This window comes from Motacilla alba, chromosome 2, assembly GCF_015832195.1.
Source record: "Motacilla alba alba isolate MOTALB_02 chromosome 2, Motacilla_alba_V1.0_pri, whole genome shotgun sequence".
Taxonomy (NCBI): Eukaryota; Metazoa; Chordata; class Aves; order Passeriformes; family Motacillidae; genus Motacilla; species Motacilla alba.
The window spans coordinates 70,198,508-70,224,797 of NC_052017.1; the positions used below are offsets into that span (position 1 = coordinate 70,198,508).

Sequence of the window (26,290 nt, forward strand, 5' to 3'; positions counted from 1 at the left end):
AGTAGGACAAGGAAAAGGTAGGTCCACTGTTGAGTGGGGTTGGCCAGTTAGCAACAAATGACAGAGAGAGAACTGAAGATTTTCTTTACACCTTCTTTGCCTAGATCTTCCTGAGGAAAGTCATGCTTCCAAGTCTCTATGGAATCCATGAGGAAGCAAATAACAAACTGCTGACAGCAGGAAAAGTTTGAGTTAGCTAAGGTGTTGGCTTCTCCCAGTTGCCTTCTTCTTCTTCTTCATGCCCAGAAATAGCTTCTAGGAGAGCCCACTCCCTAATTTTTCAAGGTACTCAAGTGAGGTTGACTCATCTGTCATTTCCCAAATCTCTTTTTTTTTCTGTTTTCTGTAGATGGTTGTAATATTTGCCCTTTTCCAGTCAGATGTGACTTCCCCCAAACTCCACGACCTGTCAAAGATGTTGCAGTGTGCCTCTGCAATGATGCTGGCAAGCCATCCCAGAAGCTTTGGATGCATTCTGCCAAGTCCCATTGACTTGTGTATGTCCCACTTGTACAGGCGGTCTCAAACACTCCTGAGCTCCTTTGCTCACCTTGGAAACCTTTCCAACAGTTTCCTGTGAAGCTGAAATAGGAGCAATTTAATGTATGGACATCTGCATATATTGTACAGAAATGTGAGACCACCAATAGAAACATGATGGAACAAACCTGTCAGCTTTGATGCAAGTAAGAACTGGTGCAAGGCCCAGGGATCGACCAAGTGGTGAGGCAGGCTAAGAAATGAACCAGAAGAGCTGTGGTAATCCTCAGCCAAAACAAAGAAACCATAAACCAACTAGCCAGAAGAAGAACAAGAAATAAAAAAGCAGTGTAAAAACACATCCGACTGGACACTCTGGCATCCTCACCTACCGCAACAGGGTTCCTTAATGTTGTGCGGTCATTGCCTTGTTCAAAAGCCAGAGAGAATTGTAATAAAGCATTTTTTCACAAAGTTCATGCTTACGAATGCTCACATTTTACAACATAACAGATATGACAAGTCAGCTGGAGGGCCTGAAGGCAAGACTGGAGCAACACTTGCTGCAGAGAAAGCACAATCATCTTGGAGGCCACAACCAACCTGGATGCCTGGCAGAAGGAAAAACCAAGCAACCACACTATCAAAGAGAAAACAATGGGAAACAGGGGTATATGTTGGGGTCTGCCAAGGTGCTGCAGACGTGAATTCTTCAGTCATGGTAGATTATTTTTACAGGGGCACTGCTGCCTAATGTGCATGTAGGTATCTGATAAAATGAGAGTGCTATTAAATAACTGATAAGCACAAAGACATCTTTCAGCAGGGTTCTGTTTTATGATAGACACAGGGGTGTAATTGTTCAGATACCATCAACATGATGAAAAGGAGGAAACCTGAATGGACAAGTAGAAATGGCATTTTAGTGGTACTACTCCCAGCTATGCTGTAAGCCTTGCAGAGCAACTTCCAGTCTCTGTGTGATCATGCAGCAAAGTACACAGATTAACAGCAATTACTGTCTACACTGATCTTCAATGCCATATTGTGCTCCATCGGAATAAGAAGGGCTGCTCCAGTGTCTCTGTTTTCCCATTTCAATATGCAGAATTACTCCTGTCCCGCGGGGTCTGAAAGTGGCTGACTTTCTAGAACACCTAGTATATTCACCAAGGATAATTCATGTGACTCCTCAAACTAAAAGACTTGTAAAAATGCATTCTGAGCAGGAGAAAACTTAGGAATGAGCTGGAATCAGTGCCTAGTTCTCAGCAGTAAAGCATTACCACAACAAGTCTCTGAGAGCGCTTATCAGGCTCAGTGCAGGTGCAAAATATGCATTGCAGAATGCACTGTGGAAGGTAAGCACTTCTTGTTAAAACAATTCAAAATACAGAAAATGCTACAAAAGCCTAACTACGAATGTGATTATGCTCACATTTGGCTCTTTTTTTCTTTTTCTTTAAACAGGCAGAGGCAGAATAATGTATTTCAGAACAGAATAAGGTATTTCATTTTCCCTCTTTATTCAAATAAAACCTTCACCTTTTCTCAAATAGATATTTCAGATTTTTATTATCATTAATTATGTGTATTACAGTAGCAGCCAGAAGCCTCCAAATTAGTGCCCAATGCACAGGTCCCTGTTGTACAAACAGATGCTAAAAATCACTCCCAGCTCCAAGCTGATGACAAATGAAATCATGAGAATAAAGAAGTCCCTTTGGGATCCCCATCTGAGGAGTCAGGAAGAGACCCAGGGAACATGCAGCATGCTAATGGCTGTGATATTGTTTTTTTGCTTTGGGATAGACTCTGGAGGAAGAAAAAGAACTGGGTCTGTTGGTGCATCATGTTTCCCATAGAGGACTCATTTCTTCATGCTTGCTTATGATCCTAGTTTCAATTCTTGCTCAGTAGGAACCTGAAATTTAACAAGTGAAAAATGTGTCCTCATTGAGGACACACAATAAATTCCCATTATCTCCCTTCAAATCAGGATTTTAAGCCTGCTCTCTGGTGGCATTTACAAACCAAGGGAAGAAAGAAGCTGCAGAAGGAGAAAAAGACAGACCTGGGTAATTTACCCAGAGATGAGGGGAAGAATTCAGTTCTGCCTGCCCTGTAAATGGGGCTGGTTGGATGTTTTCCAGCAGGACTGATGTCTTGCAGAATGCTTTCCAGAAAAAAGCAACTGAAAAAATTAAGATGAAGTGAGAAAATATTTATACCACCTTTCCTGAAGGTGATGGTGGTTCTGCTTCCTTGTCCCTATTGTACCAGTGCCAAGGGGATACAGAACTACTCCAGAAGAGACTAGAACGAGGCTGTGAATGGTCCAGCAGGAAAGACAAAAGAATCCGACAGACAAGAGAGCCTCAGTTACACACCTTCAGGGAGGCAGAGATAGCTTGGGCCATCACTGAATGGGACACTCTACCTGCCTGTCTGAGTCTAGGCTAGGGTGATCTAGTTTTTCGAAGGCCACATAGAGGTGGAAGTGAGACTGGCTGCTCATTTGCCCTTTTTGCCAGTCACCTGAGAGAGTCTTGCACATTTGTACTGAACTTTACATCCCAGATATATAAACAATGCCGAATTATTCTCCTGAGAGGTGAAGGTGGCTAAGCCCATCCTTTTGTTTTATGCATGAGAAGCTCTTTGTGACACAGTGATCATCTTGTCAGCTTTATAGGTACTCTTTCCCCACAGAGCAGTACTACTGAAAACAGCAGCTAAGCAGTGAACCCCTCACTTTTAAAACCTTCCCGAGAAGAAGCCCTCCCAACCAGAGACCTTTTCCAACAGGGAAGCCAAAGCTACATTAGATAAGAGATCCCTTTGCTGTCTGGCAGGAAACAGAACACTTGCCCTCCTGAAGGCTCCAGCTGCAGATAGATGCCTGCAGCACTTATACCTGCAGGAGAATGTCAGAAAACTATCCCTTATCAGGAAATCATTAAAAATGTTATTTTTTCTTTTGGGAGTTCCTTGAGACTCTGCTCCCTTCATCTTTCTCTCCACAGTGGCTGCTGGAGAAGGCTGTAGGATATTGGACATGAACCAAAGCCAGCTGAGTAGCCAAGATTCCCTTCTAAATACAACTACTATTATTCTTTAATGCCAAACCTTTGGTCCCATTGCTCATCAGCTGTCACTTCGACAGAGGCTACACTGTGACTTCAGCTCACACAGGCCAAGTTCTGGGAATAGCTTCATGCTACCTAAGTAAATCTTTGCCTGTTAATGAAAATAGCAAAAGGAATGACAAAATTGTTTGGGCAGATAAAAAAACGAGTGCTTGACCCTGACTGAATTCTCCACCTTTGGGTAATCCCTCCCTCTCCTGTAACTCCTGGAAATATCCACAGCTGGTTGTCACAGACCCTTTTTCCTTTCTCTCTTTCTGCTAGCAGCTCTTTGTCTTAAACTATAGTGATGTTATTCCTGCAGCAGTGTACCAGGTATACATCACTCTCATCTCCAGAGGTTTGAACTCCTCTGGAGAGGTGCAACAAGGCAGAGGTGAACCAGGGTCACTATAAATGCTCTTTGCTCGAGATTGATATGCTTTTAAGGCATATCAGCTGTATTTTGCATGTTATCATACTCTTGTGGCAGCATTACACACACCTATTTATACCCACAAGTCAATAAGGGGCAGTCCAGGACCTTGGCTCTGGTGCTGATTTGGGACTGGAGTGTCTGCTTCCTTGGGAAATATGGAAAGGGATGATGCCACATGCCACATCACCACAGGGAGGCAAAGGCCGCAGCTGCACCATGGCTTCCTTCCACCTCCAAGACCCAGCAAAATGGGTACATTTAGTTGCAAAAAAGAAACCCTGAGGCACAGCTCAGGGCCCCTCATGAGTCCGGTCCTTGGCCACACTGTCCCCTCTCCAGAAGCATCCTGCCCACCTGGCCAGCAGTGCTCTCCTCCTCACAGAGTCCCAGATTGATGGATCTCAGCTCCCTTTTGCCACTTGCTAGGGAGAGGCGGCAGGGAAGGGGGGGCAGGCAGGGAGCCCATCTCCCTGTAGGGGAGAGGAGAAAGCCTTGCTGCTGCTTCTGCAACAGGGGCAGTGCACCCGGCTTCACACGTGTGCCCGTCCCCATCGGCCACCTCCACCCAGAACACCACCACCACCACCGACACGTGCGCCATGAGGGTCCTTCCAGCTGTAAAATTTCCCAGAAGACACCAGGGGCAGCAACAGTCTCCCAGTCTGTCACGACAGCCGGGATTTTGGCAGCACGGCAGCAGCCCCACACCCTGTTGGGGGCTGTGTGCTGGTGCCCTGGCCCGCAGCAAGGACACCGTGTCCCCTCAGTTCAACACCTTCTCCGAGAAGTGTCCCAGCTTCCCTTCCTCCTGCACGGGCTGGGAGGCTTGTCCACCACAGGACGGGCCCCATTCCTGGGCCAGGGATCCACCAGGCCACCGTGGCCCCCCGCTCCCCGGGGCCAGACGGGCGCCCTGTAGCTCCGCACACTTCTCCTTGTAGTGCTGGGCATTGCCGGCGAAAGTCTCGCAGCGGCTGAGGTTCTCCTCCTGCACCGGGCTGCCCACGTTCTCCTCGCTCAGCCCGGAGGAGGCCGTCGTCCCCTCCTGAGAGTTTTGGCTAAGGTAGACAACAATGATGTCGCCCTTGAAATTCATTACTTGTCCACTTGAAATAAAGGTGGAGTTACTGTTTCCAGTCACATTTCCTAAGGAAGGACGGGGGAGAAAAGAAGACACACATGATTAATATTTTCCCCTCACAAGGTGGACACTTAGTGCAGTGAACTTAATCTGCTGTGGTGGCTTTGTTCTTGTTCCATTACTTTTTTCCCCCGTGACATGAGGATGCTCTTATAATCAATGCCTTCCACTGAACCTTTTCATTATTTCCATTTTCATCTCCACAGCACAAAGTCTGTCATACCCAAGGAGCCTGTCTGGAAGGGTTGGAAACATTTTCCCTCTGAGCTGTGATCCGGGAAGCCAGAGAGAGGGTGACGATCTCATGTCCCCTGTGCTGCCTGATGCACAAAGCTGGTCCAATCTGCCTATGGTTTGAGAGGAAATGCTAATTATTTCTGATTATGAGATGCATTTCTTCCTAGAGTCCCAGAAATCACACTGTTTACCAAAGAGGCAATAAACCCCCAATCAATCCTACCATTTGGGTTAGGTAGCAGGCTTACTGAACAAATACTGAAAGTCTTAACATCCGATCGCACAGTCACACAGTGTCCAAAAACCACAGAGCTTATAAAATAATGTTATATAGTCCAGATCCTCCATGAAGCTACACTCTAGCAGTCATCTATCCTCTGCATAGATTTAGCTGGATATAGACTGATGCCATTGAAGAGACAGAGTCTATATCATAGCAACTTAACACAGTTATGGTTTCAGTCAGCCTGCCTGAGGTTAGAGATTTTTCAGTGCAAATGCAATCTTTCTGCTATTCAAAGACTGGGCTGCTGACCTAAGTGACAGCAGGACCAGGCTCTGGGAATAAATAAACTTTCCTCGGAGCAGAGAGAAAATAACTGAGAACAAACTTCCAACATCAAACTAACAAGCTTGCTGAAGTTTGAAAAGGAAACAAACTGAAGAAACCAACAAAATTTTCCTAGCCTGTCAACAGCCTTACTAAGACATGTTTTTCCTGCTGTGCTTCACTTTGTCATTACTTGCAGACTGATCTGACTCTTTTTAGGTATTTTGTGCTTTCTTCATTACATTCCTCAACATTTGAGACATTCCCATTTTCCTTGCAGATAAACATGGCCTAGCCCAGAGAAATGTTGTTTTTCCAGTGGCCATGGGTGCTGTTTGCACACCAGCATTGGGCACTGGTCACCAGCTGTGTGGAGTCAGGATCTGTGCCTGCTCAGAGCTGAGTCTGGGTAGCACTCGAGCGTCTCTCTAATAGGCCCTCCTAAGCAATCTTATTTATTTCATCTAAACCACTGCATTGCTGGCTCTCTGCTTTCTTCCCAAGTGCTGCTGATTAACATGAGATGTCCATAAGGGTTTTCTCTGCGGGAGTTTTTCCCTGCTGATTCTTTCCCCTATGTTTGATTCAGTGTGGCTGTTTGCCATGAATAAAAGTCTTGGGCATAATGGCAGTACAAAAATAACTGTTTGTCTTTAAACAGATTGCCTATCACTTGCAAAAGGTGCTGTGAATAAAGTTACCAGTGCTCAGCACGAGATCAAAAATTTAGAAATATATGTAACAGTGGGAAGGGAAAAAAAGGCAGATTAACACATTTATAATGTTTATCTGAATGTGGCTGGCAAACCTTCTGTGCTTTCTGAAGACACCATGCTGAAACAAAAGGATATTTAAGGCCTGAAAGCACAGAAGATGGACACAAGAGCTTCCTCCACTGTGCAAGAAAAGTGCTCCCAACCAGAAAATTATAAGGGGCACATTCAGAGTGCAGGCATTGTTCTCTGCAGTGTTTCAGCCTTTTGATCTCTTCAGACTATCTGATATTAATAACAAAGACAGATTAATTTTTGTGGTAATTGTCCACTCAGAACTGGAACAAGGCAGGCAAATAATTTTCTCTGAGACATTTAATGGCCTCTAGGTGGTGAGAACTGTTTGTCACTGCCAAACCAGGCTGGTTTGGGATCTGGAAGTGAAAGGCTTTGCAAAACCAGTCCCAATTATGAGTCAGCTAAGTTTTCCTGCACTCGTGTTACGCTGTAGCCCTGCACAGGATTTGAGGTGGGCCTGAAGTGATCCTTCATGTTCTGACTGCCTCCAGGCTTGTGAGAAGAACTCATGAGCAGCTTTGAAGAACTGCTTGAAGGCTTAACTCCATCTCCAGTGGTGAGCCATGGAAGGGGCACCTGTCCAGAAGTCCACTTTGGTCCTCTAGGATTGTTTCACAGGAGGGACAGAGTTTACCAGTTCTGTTGTCATTTTGAGTGTTAGTGAACCAAGACCAAAACTTCATGGAATTTACCATGGTCTTTTTCTTCCCATTTTCACCCACCTTTTTTTGTACCATTCTGTTTTAGCATAACTGTGTGCAAAGCCTGGTGGCTCCAGTTTGAAAAGCTTTACAGAAAGTTATTTTACATGCACATTTATTCCATCTGGCCATTTCACAAGGCCTAGCAAAATGACAGATGCTGATGTACCCACACGTGCAGCCCTGGCATGCCTGGGCTGCTTCAGTGAGGAACCTGTAGCTAAGCCCTGTCCCGGTCCTCATGCAACCAGGCATTGCCAGGGGAGCATGGCCATTCTGTGTGGGCAGAAAAATTACTCTGCCAAGAAGCCAGGTTACCCACAGATCAACTAACCCACACTCTGATACTGCCCACAGCTCTGTTGGTATCTTCCTGTAGTCATACATAAAAACTGGCAAATTAGGAACACAATATCTGTGCTCAGGTTTCACCAGATGGCACTATAGCGTGTACATATCCAAAGGCACAGACACTATTAAAATCCCAGATAAAGAATTATGCTGCAGATCTAAGATGGCACTTGCTAGCACAGCGCTTATATCCAAGCTCTCCCATTTGCTCTACTGTTCCTTAATATTTTCTCTTTCTCTTTGAGTCATATTTAGAAAGAAAAGCAGTACCAAATATAACTTGGCTTTCAGTTGTACCTCAAGAGTCCAACAATAACAAAAATTATAATCTGTGTTCTCTTTACTCCTGCTGCATTTTGTACAGACCAGACAGTGAAACTGCGTCAAGATTTCAGGAAACTGAAGCAGCAGAAAGTTTCTGCTCTTCAGAATATGAATGCTACACACTTTCAGATTCCCATATGGAATGCATGTTGAGAGAGGAAGGGCCTTCAAGTGTGTTGTTTTGGGGCTTTGGCAGACTGACAAGAATGTCTCTGTAAGAAATTTTAAGGCACAACATGGTTTAAAGAAGGGTAACAGCTTACAACTGCTGTGGGTATTACAGTAATGCTTGGATGTCCCACTCAACACTAAGGTCTCATTATGCTTGGCAGTGCACTGATAGAAATAAAAATAGACCATCCAACTTTATGAGATTATAATCTAAAATGACTAATAACATACGACAGGCAGATTGCAGACTCTTGTACTGAAAAAAGTCTGAGGAAGGAAGGTTTCAATCCAGAGAAGACGCGTAACTTCCCTTCTGCTGGTTTTGCTTCAGCGCTTTTCTTCCCTTTCATTTGACAATTTTTCTATATTTACTAAATTAATAAATTGGTAGACAATTAGTAAAGTAATCAGTGTTTCAGAGTTGTTTAGGGAAGAAAGCATATGTGTATGGAGAAACAGTGTCTGTATGAAACCATTCCATGTGAATGCTTATATCCCAGCAAATAAAAACAAAGAGAAAGAGCCATAAGCAGAAAATTGTAATAATCTCTTAGACCCAGTAACAGCCACCAGCTTACAGCTCCAGCTGGAGTTTAACTGACCACTGTATAAATCTAACTGGACCTAAATCTAATGGCAAAAATATGTGTGCACACCAGTGAATGAAAAGTATCTGCCTGAGCATTATGCATCCTTCCTTAACTCAACCTCTAGGTACCTACATTGTGTTCTGCCAACAGAACTGCCTGGTCTCTGCAGTGACAGCCAGAAGGTGGGTTCTGCATTGCTGGCTAGATCAGGATGGAACAATAGTCCCCTGCTGGGTTTATTCTTCTTGCAGAATTCAAAACAAACCAAACGGCCTTAGAAGTTCAGATATTTTTTCAGACTAGCTTCAGGGCAATTAAGTGAAAAAATAATAATTTTCTTCTCCTAAATCAGATCCTCTGAATACTACTCATCTAGCAAAGAGGACAATCCTATACAACTGTGTATGAGTGAAGCCTAATGGGCTTACCAGATGCTGGAGGGAGGTCTGAAGTGCTGCTGTTCGTCCCTGAAGTGCTTCTGTGTGTCCCTGAAGTGCTTCTGTTTGTGTTCTGGTACTTCATGTTGGTACTGTCTGAAGGTGCATCTTCCATACCAAGATTGTTTGCTAGAGTGCTCTGACCAGCAGAGAGAAAATTCAAACCACAGGTGCACTGGGCACAGGAACCAGTTTCTGAGGAGGTGGAGGTGCTGTCAGGCGCAGCACGACAGGGTTTGTAACACTTTTGGGGAGATTCTCTGTACAAAACGCCACACCTTACACAGATCTTCTCTGAGTCACAGTTTGTTGCAAAATGATCTGTGTCTTTGTTGCCCGTTTCCTTCGGGCAACTGTGGGCATGTTGGCAAGATTTCTGTAGAAACTGGTCCGTGGCAATGTGTGCCCCATCTGTGTTGGAGGGAGGGTGAAAGCCTTGAGAGACTGATACATCCTCTGTGCTCCCGATACCTGAAAAGTACTGGTTCAAGCTGTCATTCTCCCCTGCCTCCACTGGTTCTGGAAATGATGACACCGTTTTACTGGCAGTCTGGCTTAGTAAAGATAAATAATCAGTGTTATTGAGATCCTTATCCATGTACTCGTCTTCCGTGGGAACTGGTGGGAATTGGTAATCATCAGTCTCGGTTACCACAGAAAACTCTCCTGCCTCACAAGGCTCTGTGCTGGGGCTCTCATTCCTGCAAGGAGAGTGACCAGAGGTGCAGCACGATTTTCCAGGGACAGAAGAGCCCGAGGGGACCAGGAGACATGTGCCTTCAGCAGTCTGGGGGACAGGAGCATTTGTGATGTTCACAGTAACAAGTGCATCTCTGGGGAGTTCCTGAAAGAAATTAAAAGTGTCTTTAACAAATAGATCAACACAGAATTATTTTTTAGACAAAGAAGGAAAAGGCAGATCACAGTCCTTCCTCTGTGTGGAGCTGCTGAGGTTGAGCAGTGCTGCTATATTTGAGTCTTGATGTGCAATTCTACTCTGCTGTGAAACTGTGACTGGTGATGCCGGGCTCAGCAGGCGTTGAGAACGGAATCTGGTGGCCTGGGGAGCAATAACACTCAATCTTGTGAGACAACGATTCCTAGCTTCTTCTTCAAGGCTACTCAAGAAGAGTTAATAAACCTAGAAGAGTTGCTGGATTCTGCTGTTCCTTATGGACCATTATTAAGACCCACAAAACTGCTTATTCGGTTTTCGGAACACTCCCATATGTGTGAAGGCCTTACTGGGGGCTGAATTTTTATATCAGCAATGACTGAAGAAAGATCCTAGGTTGATTAAGAAGTTCTGAGACAAGGTAGAAGAAAACACAAGCAAGGTTGTATTAACCTGAAAGGTTAGGACAAAAAAAATGCAAAGGCCCGTGACAGCCTGTTGTCACAGTAACTGACTAAGTAAAGCTACATTTTTGGTAGCAGCTCCAAAAGAAGAGTTGGGAAACACTTCAGGGGTTTTCTTCAGTTTGTACAAGTTGTGCTTTAAAGATGGGTGTTTGGGAACTGATACCTCTAATTTGTAGCATCTGTTCAGATCTTCCAGGATAGAAAAGAGAGTGTAAGTGCTGCCAGCCACTAATTGCTGTTGATTCACTCCTCTGTCCCAGAGGACCTGAGCAGCTGCTAAGACAGGAGGCTGCATGAAGACTTATGAGACAAAAGAGGAACTGCCTGCTCAGAAAGGTGGGTTTTTTTTTTGTATGTTTGGTTTTTCTTTTAAGCAATGAAATTGGAGTCTTTCAACAGCTAAGCTCATGACAGCTCCTAGAAGGGGTGGTGGGACACTGGGGACACCTCAGTCCACATCCACAGGGTTAAGCAGGCTGTACACATGAACTTGAAGCAGTGCTACCATCTGTTTCAAGCATGGAGCTGGTGCTCTTCCAGAGCAAAAGCTCTTATTTATTTCATATCAGAATGCACAAGCAGGATTTCTTCCTCCCTAGAATTAAGGAGTCAAACAGTTTCTTTAGCTGATGGCTCTGTGTTTAATCCCTTGCATGCCTGGCATTTTTGGCATGACCCAAATCCAAGTTTCTTCCCTGTGAGTACTCTGGTATGTAACAAGGGGCAAAGTCAGCTGAAGCTTTTCCTACACTTAGGATTTAGAAAGGCTCTCTCCTAGGCAGTCTCAGGTGTTCAGCCACCAGTGGGTTGATGATTAACTTTCTCATCATAAATATTAAATAATCATGAGACTGTTTATCTCTGTTAAAACTGGCTGAAACCAGAGAGCAGGTTCAGAAGCTATTTGTGAATGGTGATTTCACATGCCTCACATTTACAGAAAACCAGACTGAAAAAGCCAAAGCTGTGAACAATTTTTTGAGGAACTGAAAATTTGTTTTCTAGCCAAAGATTACCATGGAATCCACTTCAGAAGGGATGTGAGGAATGCCATGAGGAAAACTCAAAACCAAGAGAAAATGCTATCATATTTGACTTTACCTTTGTTCTTTTTATTTGGCTGCACACTTCATTAGCCCAGTTCTGTAGATCTGCTGTAGGGAAAACAAAAGAGCAGCTGTAACATATAGCAGGCACTTAAGTTAACCACAGACCTAAACACCCACAGTCATTCACAACCCGCAATACCATATTAAATAAAACCAGCAAGCCTGTTTTTACTGCCTGCTCAAGTCAGCACCGGTCTAGCTGAGGATTCATTGTAACTGGAACAGGGATATATTTCTGTGGAACAAATGTTTCCAAACTCCCAAAATAGACCACGGTCAAACTGTGTTCCACATCAAATGGGGTTTCTTTCCTGGTCATATGTCACACCAAGCTATGACTGGTCCAACAACGACCTGCTCACAGCAGAAATGGTCTATTTCAAGAGAAGTCACATGGATGGCCCAAAGGCCCTTCCCAGACAGGAGTGAGAAGCCTGGAGAGAAGAGGGTAAGCCACTGAAACCGCAGGATGGCAGCCTCAAATATAGCATACTCTACTTAATCAGGGTATGCTTAATGGGGAAATTCATTCCAATTTCTTTAGAGTATTCCCAAAGAAAAGCTTTAAGTCCAACATGGTGTAGGGCAACAGCTGAAGCAATGAGCAATTCTTGGTTTCTGTTTAGAAATTCAGGAGACTTTGAAGGGCTCAAGTCCCATAAACATTTGAAGTCTACAATGGTTTTGCATGGCTGAAGATAGATGAGTTGTGAAGCCACTGCCAGTTCCCAGCAATGACTCTGTTGCTCTGATGTTGATTTATCACCAGTAGCCACAACAAGCAGGAAGGGCTTCTTCCTGATCCTGCAATTCTCCCAGGCCAGGAGAGCAGGATTCCCCATGCAAATGAGGGGCAAATGCTGCTCTGTCACTGCAGAGCAGCAGGGCAATAAAAAAGCCAAAGAAATTGCATTCCCCCCTAACCTGCTCTGCATCGCAAGTACTTGGTTTGCGAGAGAGTCACCATTTCCTCCAGCCCATCCCAGAAATTCCAGATTTAGCACAACCCATGTTTAGTGTGGCAGAGGCAGCCTATTTCTAAAACACAGGCTGAAATATACTTTACAAGAAGTGAGTTCTGTCTTCCTTTCCATTGCTCCCAAAACTTTTCATAAATTGCTGGCACTTGGAAAAGGAAATTATGGAAAAAGCTTTCCATGTTTAGGGGAAAAAAATTAAGAACCAACAGAACAATACCTCTGTATGTCCTTCACTAAAGAGACCCAGGGCTTAACATAGAGTGGAGGAATATGAAAGTATTTCTATTCTATTAATAACAAACTCACTATCCCACTGTTATCCAGTATGCCTTTGGCTAGAATTTTTCTATTTTTCTACTTTAACTATTCGTACTATTGCCTTCTAGTATTTCTTCAATACCTCATCAGAACTTCAGTCTTCAGCTAAAAACATCATCTCCATCATATTCTCAAATACACATCAGCCTTGAAATCCATATTTTAACCTGTCCAGATGCAGGTTTTTGGGTGGGAGGGAGAGTAAGGTGAAGAAGACAGGACTTTTATCTGTCCTTGCTTCCCTTCAGCCAAGGGGCCAGCTGTGCCGAGTGCTGCAGAGCAGCCAGGCTGCTATGAAAGCCCCCAGCACCAGCCCTCCTCCTTCCAGCCACACTCCTATCTGCCCTGAGGATGGTGACTCCATGGGTCAAGTGTAATACACTGTAAATTACTGCCTGCCTAGAGGAAAGGAATTCTTAGCATGACTTTGTGCTAGATAAAGCGTATGCATATGGACAGATATAGGGACGGCATAGAACTTCCAGTGTCATTCCTGAGCTTCTTAATCTGTTGGTTACCCATGAAATCAGAGTGCACAGAGCCACAGTTGTCACACCCATGAATACCATTAGTTATGATGTACCTGTCAGCTTCTTCCCCTTCTTCTTGTAGTATACAATGAAGACGACAATGCCAATTAGTGTCACGAAAAACAAGATGACAATCAACACGTACAAGATCCTGTTTGTTCCTGCAGGGTGTAAAAGAGATAGTGCCATCAACATAGCCTGCACTCAACAGTAAGACAATCTTTGCTCATTTTACCTGCTCTTCTACAGGAGAGGGCTGTTTTTCCTTTCCTATTTGATCTTTAGTTTCTATAATAAGAACAGCAACTCTAGCACTCATGCAGTTCTGTGACAAGCAGCCACACTGATGGCACCTAGTACCAAGACATTTCCATAAAAACCAGAATCCTGGTGTTACAGAGCAATGTTGTCTGGCCAGGCTTCATTCAGTGTTGCCTTGCAAGCTGCCAGCAGGCCACTGGGCTGAGCTTGATCTCACTCAGGGGACAGAGGACACACATTTCATGGAGACTATAGATACAGGTGGAAAAATTTGTCCTTTATCTCAGGTTATGATGGATCGCTGCATGTCAGGCAAGCAACCTCCTTGGTACCATATCCACACTGAAGAAGGAAATGAACAGTGGGCAAGAAGGGATACCTGAGAGGGATCAGGCTGAGACTGTATCCATTGCTATAAAATAAGCAAGGAGAGGAGCTGCTAGTCTTTATACACGTAATGTGTGCGTGGAAAGCACATAAAAATGAAGAAGCTGTAAATGGGATGGAGTCACGGGTATAACATGGCTGTAACAGCAATGCTGCCATGCAGTTTTACTGGGAGGTGTCAAACTCAGCTTAATAGCGGACATAGGCCTTAGAGTCACCAGGCTTGAAACAATTTTTAAAGATGGGATTTTCCAAGAGCACTGTCTTGGTCTACAGCTGCTCTCCCTAGAGTCACCCACAATGAAAATGGATTTAAGCCAGCCCAAACCTCTAATAATCACATCCCTCCTCCTCCTCCCTGCTGCATTCCAATCGACAACCCCTATGAGGACACAAACCATCTTCTGATGGCTCAGGCATCTTCCGTTCTTTACAAACTGCATCAGACTTGTCAGTCCCAGGCACACTTTCCTCCATTCCTAGAGCTGTACAGCTAAAAAAGAAAGACAAAGAGGCTAGGTTCTCTCAAGGAAGCTTGTTGTGCCTCCTACACTTATGCAGAGCAGGACTTTCTGCTGTAAAATATGATATTTCTCCACCCCTAAGAACCTCAGATACTTTATTTTCGGCTCAGGAGTTCTGTTGTCACTGCTCTCTCTTGCTCTCCTATAAGGAGAATTCAAGCTTCAGCCTGACAATTCAAGCTTCATCCCTGCACAGCCAACGCTGATGCACTGTGTGCTCTACAGGCAATCCAGAACACCCCACTGAGAAATGCTTTTGCCCAAGCTTCTCCCTGTCTTCTGGCTGGTGTGGTCCATTTACAACACCCAAGAACTTACTTGGTCCAGGATTTACACTCGTCGGTGGATGAAGAGACCTTAGAGAAGTAGCCTTTGGGACATGGTATGCACATTGTGTCCCTGTCTTGTTGCACTGTGTGTAGGAAGGAAAAATGTCATAGATGAGTTTCTGTGGGCTCCTTCCAAGTGAGAGGAAGGTGACTATGCTCCCCATCCTCCCGCCCCACTCTCCTCCCATAATCCTCCTAAAAGCATTCATAAAGAGTGGGGGTCTTAGGTTATATTAGGGCAGTAATGACAGCCCCATGTAAGCCCCAGAAAGTCTCACCTGAGCACTTCTCTACATGATCAAAATGAGAAATAACCAGGAGCCATTTGTATTATTTATTGAAAAATAACACACAGCTGCTATTCTTCCCCTTCTATTTATTCCCTCATGATGATGCTGTGCCACAGACAGTGATGCTGACTGGTATTGTCACTTCTATGAAGCCACAGTAAACAAAATGCTGCATCAGGATTTGTTAGGCTGGAGAAAAAACAGCAACTGTTCTCCAGACACATAAACCATTTCTTCCTCCACCACTCTATTACTTGCTGCTTTTTTGGGGTTCCTTACGCTTGGTGCAGGTGTTCCCACTGTTCACTCTGAACTTAACTGTCTGTTTTCTACTCACAAAACACGGGCATTGGTTTAAATTAAATTTTAATTAATTAAATGTCTGTAATAACCTTTGTATTACTAGCGATCCAAAACAGAACACACCTGAAAAGTGTTAATCACTTTTAACTTGCTTGTAACATTAAAAAGTGGCAAAGCAAAGTCATTGCACAAAACCAGATTGCAAATCTGACCTCAGGAACAACCCCCAAAAGAGTGCTTCTCTGAATACAGGAGCAACGCATGACCTAGTGACTCACAGTCAGACACCTCAGCAAACAATAGAAATGTACTGGACACCTTGCAACTACTGCCATGTCCACGTGATACGTTGCAGAAGTCACTTGATCCAATATACTATTTAAACTATGGAGGCAGAAGCCTTCAAAATGTGAATAGTTCAGGAGGTTTATACACAGTAGTAATGACAACTCAGACATGCATCTTCTCTTGTCATCTGAGAGTCTAAAGGACCCTCTCTAATGTCACAACCCACACAATGCTAGCCTCATCCAGTAGGCCTGAGCTGGACATTTCACTTTGTACATCCCCTTTCTGTATCTTACGAGGAGGCTTGACTCCAAGTCCAGGAGCACACATGGTATTTCGCTGGCAGCAGTCGCAGTCCTCGTTCCAGTGGTAGCCCATCGTACAAGCACACTGCCGCTGGAACGTGCTGTTCCCTGGGTTCACTTCTCTCAAGGCCTTCCCTAAAAGAAAAAGCAGATGAGAGTAAAATTCTCTCTGATAACAAGCCTCAAGTTTCTGAACCTCCTGTTCTACCTACTTGCTTTGCTTGAATGGCAGATGCAAAACCATTCATGTTAGAGGAAATGGTGTCTTTCCGGAAGCACGGGAGACCCTTGATCAGCACGGGGCTCCTCACCCACTGCACTTCTAAACAATACATTTCCTTGTGGCTTTTGTAGAAAATAAACACAGCATTTGCAAGGGTGAGACAAACACATTAGGGGAAGTGAATGCAGAGTGTGCTGGGCAAAAGGACAACTTCTAAAATCAGCTCACAGGGGTGAATGGCCCCAGTGAAGATAATCACTATCAGCAGCACTGAGACTGCAGTCATGGTGCTCTGCACAGCACAGGATCTCTGCTGTCTGGGGACCTCCCTCTCAGCCAGGCTCTTCTGCAAGCTCAGCCTTCAGTGTTGGGCACCCGAACACATCAACTTCCCTAGATCCACTTTACCACCTTCATGCTTCACTAATTTGGATTAAAAGGTTCTGCACTATGAATGGCTCACCTTGATCACATATTTTATGTAGTAAGCATTTATCTTCTTCATTCCAGACATCCATATACTCGTTCGGGCCACACGGCTGGCACACACTATCAGAAGTAGCAGTGCATCTAGCTGACAAATACTTCCCTGTGATTGAGAAAAGGACAAGCAGGTCATCTGGAAGCTGTAGAGCAGCTGTCTAAGGAGGTTAGGAGAAAAATAAGAGACTGGGTGCTAACACTTCTGTGGACAATCATTTCTTCCTGCACTTTTTTAGTTTGTCAATCTGGTCCCCATTTAGTGTGGCACTGAAACATCTGTGAAGTGGACAGCCTGGGAGCACGAGAATCAAGCTCCTTTTTGTCTCCCACAGTGGTTCAGTGCTATCCCAACAAAACAGCTGCTGTGGCCTTCCCTGAGGCCAGCAGGACCACTCCTGCCCTAGGAAGGCACTTGAGATCAGGCACCTGCAGGGCACGTGCCAATCCATCAGCAGTCAGGAGAGCCGGCTGCCTCACCCATGGAGCAGCTGCTAAGGAGCCTCTCAGCCTCACAGCCCAGGCAGTGCTCACATACCTGGCTCACACTTCCTGCAGCACCGTCCAGAGTACTCATAGTGTTGTTCGCTCTCACACGGTGGAGTGATTTGTAGTGACAGCTGGAGCAGGGAAGGAAAGAGAGGACATGAGAACCAATACACTTGGAGAGCTCCAGACCTACCCAGGCCCAGTGCTGGCAGAGAGAAGGATGACATTCTGTCTCTATCTCTTGTGGATAGCCAAGCAATAAAACTTACCTAACATTTGTGACTTCAAAGGTGCTTTGTAGACATGCTAAGAGTATGTACCTGATAATGTACACACAGGGATTTTTAATAGAGCCAGGTGACAAATAAATAACCTGTCTTGCAATTTGTCATGAACTTTTGGCCTGCTGCATAACCTGTTCTTACAGTACTCTTTTATTTAAAATCTATGACTTTAAAACAATTGTAAAGACAAAAAAAGGCATAGAGATACCTCTGTAGTCTCTTCCACAGAAACTACCTCAGATCAAGACCTGGGAAACTGCCAGTTTTAATGTAGAGCATTAAGCAAACAAGCAAAGTGAATGATTTATATTCCTGAAAAAGAAGAAGTTCCCAGCTTCCCACTAGGATACAAAATGCTCCTGGCTGGTCCCATAAAATACTGGGCTTATATTTTGCAGCTTTTTATGGCTCCCACTGTGTCCTGCAGAGGTGGTCTCATGGAACTGAGGCAGCCGTCCGGAAAGGGGATGCAATTATCCAACAGCTTTTTGTGTCTCAAAAATCTAAACCAAAACCAACACAAATCTACACAAAGCACCCCCTCTCCCCCTCACCCACCTGAAATGGGTACATGACAGGGCACCTGCAAAGTGGGCAGCAGACATGCCTCTGGCCCTCATGTGCCTTTGCATTCCCTCCCAGCTCTCAGCTGTCTGTGCACACAGTGGTCCCGTGCAGAGCCCAGGCTTGAGGGCATGGCCTGTACTGGGGATCCTGGCCAGCCAAGCATTGCGCCCAGCCCTTCACTGACCCTGCTTTGGCAGCCCAGAGTCCTCAAGGCAAACTCAACACCTCACAGTTTTCCTCTTGAAATTAGATTAGGTGATTCAAAATCCAGCCCATAGCAAGGAATTCTTCACTCTTGGAAGTGAAGCCCTGAAAACTTGGACAAAGCTGCAATAAAGCTTCTTCTGCTGGTTAAAGGGAGCCTTTGCCATCTAATAGCATATGATAACCCTGCTGGTTAGCATATGATAATGACTGCTGGTGCTGGTTCCCATTCCTCTACTCAGCATTCTCCCCTTGTTTCCTCCAAGTCTTTACATCTCCTCTCTCCTTTTCTAGTTTAAGCAATAGCAACCTCTCAAAAAATAGTTTTCCCTGAGCACCTTGTCCTCTTCTAATGCTGGGAAGGGTCTTGTATATTTAAGATGACCAAAAAAGATTGAATTTTTTTTTAAAACACCACCCTCTGGCTTAGAGTTTGAGCCATGGGTTGGTGCATGATTTGTGTTTATCAAAACTCTACTAGCTGTGTCTGGAACAGAAAAAGTAGCACAAGTCAGAGGTCTCGAGTTCTTGTATTTTTGCAGGGTATAAACAACTTACAGTCTTTTTTTTTTATCATCACAACAATCCCGGGTCAAATTAAGAGTCTAGTCTCCTGTTGTGTCATTGTTTCCTTGTCTCTTTCTTTGCATTCATTAGCAGTACCTTTCCTGTGATTAGATAATGACTTTTTGGAAAAAACACTGCATTCCCCATTTACACAGCACCTCCAAGGAGGGGCACAGGATAACAGGCAGCCCTGGTGAGGGAAGATGCAATCTAGGAAAAGGAAAGTTGGGCCAGCCTGGCAGCTGAAGAGTGACACAGCTCAGTGACCCCCATAGTTCAAAGAGCTCATTTTCTGTAATGCACTTCAGGCTAAAACACTGAGATGGCCAGCAAAGGGTTGAGGTGATGATGTGGAACCAAGCACAAAGAGTGTCTTGAGCAATTGATTCTCTACCCAGCCATCCACAAAGGTAACAATCGTGGTGAGACCAAAAGCAGGCTCAGCCACTCGCTTTTTGTTACAGAATATCCTCCTCTTCCTCGTTTGCCCCCGTTTAATAGTTCCTCTTTAGACAAAAAGACTAAAAAAATTACTGAAGTGTCAAACAAGGGCAAAGTCATCCTTTTTGCGGAAGGATATGCAAATCTGCTAAGGAGCATTCAGCTAAAGGGTCTGGAGTAATTTCTGAGAATCACAAGTCAGCCTGAGGAGAAGCAGCAGGGCCCTGGAACCAAGGTGAAGGGATCAGGCTAATTGCTCAGCCACCTGTTGGACATCATTTTATACCACCAGACTTTATGGCATAAGCAGCCTCTTCTGTGTCTGTGTCCTTCCCCTTTTCACACAAGCCACGGCATTCATAAAGCTGCAATACTCCTCTTGATTTATGCCCAATGGTGCAAAGACAAGGCTCTCATGGGGCTCACCCCCAGGTGAAGGTGAGGGATTCTAGCCTGGTATGGACTGGTTGGACCTGCCAAACATGAAAACTGAAGCAAGAGTGGACAGGAAGGGAAACCAAAGCAACCTGGAATTTTCTTATGGTGGGAGCCAAACTCAAGAATTTTTGCTAACACAGCTCTGTTGATGTCAGGCTATCCCATGTTAATCCCTCTGCCAGGCAGATGTGTCTGTCTCCAACTGTAGATTAACTTCCTTTGGAGGATGAGAAGTATTTGTGCTGCTGGCAGCACGATGACCCGATGCTTCACCATCACCAGCACATTCCTGCCAATGTGTCCTTCTGAGACAGGGAAGTGCAATTCATTTGCAGATGAGGAACTTGTACCAGGAGGCCATCTGGCTTTACAGAGGTGACAGGAAACCAAACCAAGTCTCCCAAGGCTCAAGTCTGCTCCGTTACCCCTGGAACATCCTTCCTCTCCTCGGATGCTGGCCTGTGGGTCAGAGTGATTTGGACACCATCAAGCTCTTATCTAGAGAGAGAAAGTGCCAACTTCCTCTGAAGTGCTTAAATGAGATTACACCCAGGCTGGTCACTCCTTTAATGGTCTAGCTATTGATGAAAGTACTCATTAAATCCCACCACCATGCATAAATAAGTGCTTCAGAGAGCTCTAGGTATCCTGTGTAAGTTTAATTTGTCATTTCAAAAGTGTGCAAAGCATCCAGATTTGCACCGGTTCCTAAAAAACCAGGAAGCTTTCCTATTTGATCAGTATTACTTCAGAATAAGTATATCCAACAGGGGAAGAAGCCAGGGGGAAAAACACAAACCTCCTCCAAGCTTAGTAGATCCAGTTTGGTAAAGCACACCTGCTTACCTTCAAGCACATGATTATCACCATTGACTTCTTTGGGAAAACAGGCATGCTTACATCAAGGTTTGCAGAAAGATTGTATTTTGGTGTTGAGTTGCAGGCGAACTTTTCAGCTTTGGGTTTTTATTCTTGCTTATTTGTTGAAAAGGACACTAAGCAAGAGTGTGCTTGTGCTTTTAGGGTTGAAGAACATCGATGACAGCACTACAAAGCAACGCTGTGTTACTCACACCTTAAAAAACACACACACAGGTGCTTCTGAAGGGGAGAACCAGCAGCATTCAGACTCCTGTCCTCAGGCTTAAGGAAATATTTATACTTTGTGCCCTTGAGCAATCAGAGGGCAGCAGAAGCTGTATGTCATGAATGCTAAAATTACTCTTCTCACTCTTCACATTTCAGAAAAGATAAAGTTGCATGGGCCTCTCTCCCTTAAAAGAAAAAATCTGGAAGAACAAGGTCGGGGGTTTCCACAATCTTTTTCCCGTGACACTTCTGAACAAGAACCTGAGGCCTCAATGAGGATTGCTCATTAGCGATAATCTCAGTTTAGCAAAAATTGAGATGTGAAGAGACACATCAAGGGATAACTGTCTTTTAAGATGACACCTTCTTGATCAGTGTAGTTGTTTCTGGAGAGTATTCAAGTCATCTGTCATCATTTCACTGAGCAAAGCACATTTTTTTTCTCCATTTATTATTACAGCATCCAAGTACCTATGGGAAAGACAACTTTGGTATGTCCTGCCTTGCACACACCACTTCTTCTTTATACTTTGGAGCCCAGGTTTATTCAAGCCACTTGCTTTTGAGGTCCTTAGACTTGCCTGCTACAAAACTGAAAAAAATCTGTGGATTTGGGGCTTTATTAGCCTTTGTCAATAGGAGTGAGGTTTGAGCAATGTTTCCTGAACTGAAGTAGCCCCTGCACAGTTAAGAGGGCCTCTGCAGTCATCTGCTGCTGCTTCTTCAAATATGAAGCCACCGCCTCTCCCCTCACAGGTACCAACTGTGCCCACAACCTTCCAGCCTCCTATCTGCCTTGGGTCAGCAGTACAGTTCACCAGACCCCAGATTTCTTCAGCCCATTGCCAGTTTCAGAGGCTTGCCTAAAAAATTATTTGAGTAAAAATAGAATCTGGTTCTCGATGGGCGCTGCTGTGGCTGGTGCTCCCAGGCACTCTGTTGAGGCACATAATAGTAACAACTCTGGAAAATTTTACAGTTGTGGGTGTACAAGGGGAAAGAGGAGTCCTGTGTTAAAGACTTAATCATGATCACGTTGCATGCCACAGTTCCTTCATGGACAGTCTTCACTGCTGATAAAAATTAAATCAAAGCAGCACCCAAGTCACAGCTTTGCAATTCCAGTTATTTGCTTGCAGGCCTGTAATTCATCACAAAAATCTTAGCTTGTGAATGAAATGCTTTTGGTGATGTCAACTTTCCAGTGACCAGTAAACCACATCACAGAACTACCACCACGTGGTAAAATAGAGCCGGGAAATGGCAACAGCTTAAACTAAATATTATTTCACTTTTAAAAATAGGTCCTTAAAACCCTGCTACAGCCTGAACGCCTGAAGAGGCCAGAAAGAGCATAAGGGATAAAACCAATAATGAAGAGGTGACGAGAAAACCGTAACGTGTGGCCAGGACTTGGGCAAATGGTGGCAGAAGTTCTATCCTGCCTATTCCCCTTGTCCCTCTGTTCCAGTGTGCAACCAAAAGCAAACACCTGAGCAACTGGTGCTGCTCCACCAGTGGGAAGGAGCATTCCTCAATCTCAAACCCACCAGAGCTATTTCTGGCCAGCAGCTACGCAAAGGAGAAGTGCCACACTGACGGCTCTCACGGCGGGGTGAGGGCAGGCAGACAGGAACCTCAGGTATATCAGATGGGAGGCAATGGGGGTGAGAAACAGCAGGGCTGAAACAGGGACTGACTGAAGCTGTGAATAAGCCAGCCTGCTTCTACGGGCTGAAGACTTGCCATCACGTGCACAACATTTGACATTCAAAGTCATCTCCACACCGCAGCCAGAGGGGCACACTTAACATTTTCACTGCCTGGGCAGTCAGCAGTGCCTGCATATTGCCTGCACGTTGCTGCAAAATTCATGCTTTAATCTACGTGCACCCACAGCCACAGCAATTCAATGACTAACAGCTATTAGGTAGAATACTCTGAAGGTGAATCAGAGACTGAGAACCCAAAAGCTAAGCAAATCAAAATATTTAACAAAAAAGCTTGACAGCAAGACCAACAGTCCATAACAAGCAGAAATAAAGGCTGCAGAATAATGACATTATCAAAGCTAACACCTAGGTGTGCTTGTGGTAAGGCCTGCAGAGGCAAATCTCTTCTAGATCGAACAGGTGCGAAAGCACTGCTCCAAAGGAAAGTTTAGTAGCCTTACCACGCTAGGTACTGTCTCAATGACTCATCATGAGTAACTCTACACCCATTCATGCTTAATTAAAAAAAAATTAAAAAAAACAGTAAAGCCACAATGATTTAGGGGGAGCATGCTCCTCTTGCATTTCAGTTCAGCAGATCATTTTTCTAGGCCTCAGTTAAAGCTGAGTATTAATGAAGAAATGACCATGACAGATTTTTTGGGCTGGATGCCAGATTAGGAGTCCAATGTGGACTTTCTATGCTTAAAAAATCCGTTTATTTATGTACCATTTCCTTCCAGCATGCCCTCAGAGTGGAACATAACATGCTAATCTCTTATGATGTGAGGTGAGATCCCACAATCCTAGTTGAGCTGCTGGGCAGAATGAGAAAGCTTGTAGAAGAGAGCTTGCTTTCACCACCTGATGCTCTGCTCTGGGTTCCTTCGGGATTTTAGCATTGTCCGCGGAACAACTGCTGAATACTCTGCAGGCAGAAACACAAAGGGCAGAGGTGGGGCTGCAGCCTTCGCTTGGGATGATGGCTGTCGGGAGGAGTGAATTTAACACCCACTGACCATTCTGCTTCGGTGTGATTTAGAGGGAGGACTGCATGACTGCATCTTCACTTTCTCCGTTGTGAAGGAATTGCTGCCTTTATTAAAGAGCTCGGGACTGGGCTGAGAATTGATTAATTGTCAGTCATGAGGAACCAGCTCTGCCGGTGGCTGTGGCCAGTAATGTCTATGGAAAAACTCTTCCCTGATTGGAAGAGGCCCTGGCTGCTTTCCATAAGCAGGCTGTTTTACAACATGTGGTATTGCAGGGGAGAGCTCTTCTTCCTGTGAGAGCAGATTCAAGGAACCATCTCATCCTTGCAACCAAACAATGCAAAGTTACTGGAGCATATGTTGCTCCTAAGGCAAAACTCTTCGCTGTGGCAAAATAATGCACTCGAAATAGATTTTCTTGTGTGCTACATAAGCAATTTTAGGACTTCGTATGAACCTAGTTGCACATTTTTCCCTATCTGTATTTCTGCATTCCAGATTAATGGGTTGCCTAACAAAACTTCACAGTATTTTTATTTCCATACAAGATTCTTTTCTTTTCCCTCCCCTTTGACCACTGACTAAATATATTCTGTGTCCATCTGCAGTCACAAATGTTGTTCTTCGCCATTCTTGAACAGACCCTATATACTTTTTTTTCTTTTGGAGTAGCCACAAAGTGGTGAGGGTGAATGACCTCATTTTTTTCCCCCTCCTTGGCTAATTGGCTCTTGCAGGGTGGATTAAACCGGCCAGCTTGGCTCTTTTACCAAAACACAGCCTTTTCTGGTCGCTTTTATCTAGATTTTAAGAGGGGAGGCAGCCAGAAGGTTCTGCAGAGGCTAAGAAGCAACCCTGGGTCTCAGCTCTCTGCCTGCCCACTATGCTGCAATTCCCTGCCAGAGGCCCTGCTCCAGCCACTCCTTTGGGAATGCTGCAAGGATTCCTTTGGGAGGCAGCACAAACACATCTGGCCAAGTGGTGTGGGGAATGTGCCTCTGCCACAGGGATGCTGCTGGGGTCCTGGGCAGAAGAAGATCCAGAGAACAAGGGTGAGGGCTGGATGCTGCAGCCTACACTGTGGCATCCAGCCAAGGCAACGTATCCACTCCCTTCCCGGGCCTGCGTGGGCAGACCTCCCTGTGACTTTGGTGAGAAACAGATGGGGTGCTATCCCAAGGTGATTAATGACTCTTTGGCTTCTTTTGCAGCCATGACATCTTGGGCACTGCACAAACACCAAAGAAAGCCATGCCCAGAGAACTCACACCCTGAGAAGGCAAACAAAAGAGGTAACCATCAGAAGCCCTGCACAAAGCAGCTGAGGTGGCTACACAGGTATGAGACACAAACCAGGATGTCCTGGAGTGCCAGGGTGATGTCAGCATTGCTCCTGCTGTGCAGTGCTGAGCCCTCCAGAAGGCACCCCATCACAAATACGATAGCAAACTGCAGTGACACACAGACAGGGACAAATCAGGAAACCTGTTTTCCAGAGTGCCGAAGCATCACACCAAGTCCTGCTCCCACAGGGCAGATACAACAGCAGGCTGCCCTGAGTGCCAGCACAGCTGGATTCCCACCTGCAGCCCACCTTGTGACTTCCAGCCATTGCTGCTTGTGGAGTTTTTCTTCTACTACATGAACTTTGGACCATTGTCAAAGAGTAAGTCATAAAAAGGGGCAAGTTCTTGCAGGCAGGCTATTGTGTCGCACAGACCAAGGCCTACTCAAGTCCAGAGTGCAACCTGGTTAAACATCACTTAGTTTTTTTATCTTGCATTTATTACACACAAATATTTGCCTTTGCGTTTTCCATCAGCAATAATGAGCCACTCTCAGAGCAGCTGCTTCTCCATGCAAGCAATGCCAGCCAAGGCATCCTTAAAAACGGTGTGTGGCTGCAGCAGAAGCCAGTGCTGCCTTGCAAGCTGAGTTTCCATGGAAAGGAAGGGGACAGTCTACGCATGGAGCAGAGCTGCAGCTGATGACATGATGAACCAGCTATCTCTGTTTCCCTCTTCCCTCCTGTGTAAGCTCAACCAGCTCCCGAAGCACTCATCTCCTCCGAGTGTCCGGCAGCCTTTGCCGCAGAGCAGCTCCTTGCAGCACAGGGCACAGGATGGAGGGAGATCTGAATTCTGTGGTAATGGCATGTGGTGGCAGGAACCCTCCTGGCTCTGGACACCTCAAAGACTCCCTGGAGACCTGGTCATACAGAGAGGAAGTGGGCAGGGAGAAGCGGGACAGCCTTGCAGCAAGCATTGCCTTTTCCTTGCATCTGCACATGTACCTACTACAGGAGAGCCTTTCACCACTTGAACTCCTAGGGACAGATGGATAAGTGCAGCAAAGTGACTCAAGTATGATTCCTCTAAATAGTGTGCTAAAGGATGTGCTAAATAGTGTTAAGTGATGCTGGAGGGCATCGCTTTGAGGTTTCCATGATCTTCTGTATCATAGTTACACATGCATCCC

General features: G+C 45.1%; 1 protein-coding gene across 3 annotated transcripts in view; it reads right to left on the minus strand.

Annotated features, from left to right (window-relative positions):
* Nucleotides 1-1,987: 1,987 nt before the first annotated feature.
* Nucleotides 1,988-26,290, minus strand: part of TNFRSF11A (TNF receptor superfamily member 11a) — a 29,148-nt gene continuing 4,845 nt past the window's right edge. For 2 of the 3 annotated variants that reach the window (XM_038128526.1, XM_038128524.1), the window contains exons 3-11: nucleotides 17,568-17,649; nucleotides 17,013-17,138; nucleotides 16,318-16,461; nucleotides 15,130-15,223; nucleotides 14,686-14,780; nucleotides 13,693-13,800; nucleotides 11,804-11,856; nucleotides 9,332-10,184; nucleotides 1,988-5,193 (exon numbers count right to left, since the gene is read on the minus strand). In XM_038128526.1, the coding sequence (XP_037984454.1) occupies nucleotides 4,811-5,193; nucleotides 9,332-10,184; nucleotides 11,804-11,856; nucleotides 13,693-13,800; nucleotides 14,686-14,780; nucleotides 15,130-15,223; nucleotides 16,318-16,461; nucleotides 17,013-17,138; nucleotides 17,568-17,649 (1,938 nt within the window). In that variant the 3' untranslated portion in view covers nucleotides 1,988-4,810. The remainder of the gene's footprint in view (nucleotides 5,194-9,331; nucleotides 10,185-11,803; nucleotides 11,857-13,692; nucleotides 13,801-14,685; nucleotides 14,781-15,129; nucleotides 15,224-16,317; nucleotides 16,462-17,012; nucleotides 17,139-17,567; nucleotides 17,650-26,290) is intronic. The other variant, XM_038128525.1, reaches the window with a different exon arrangement.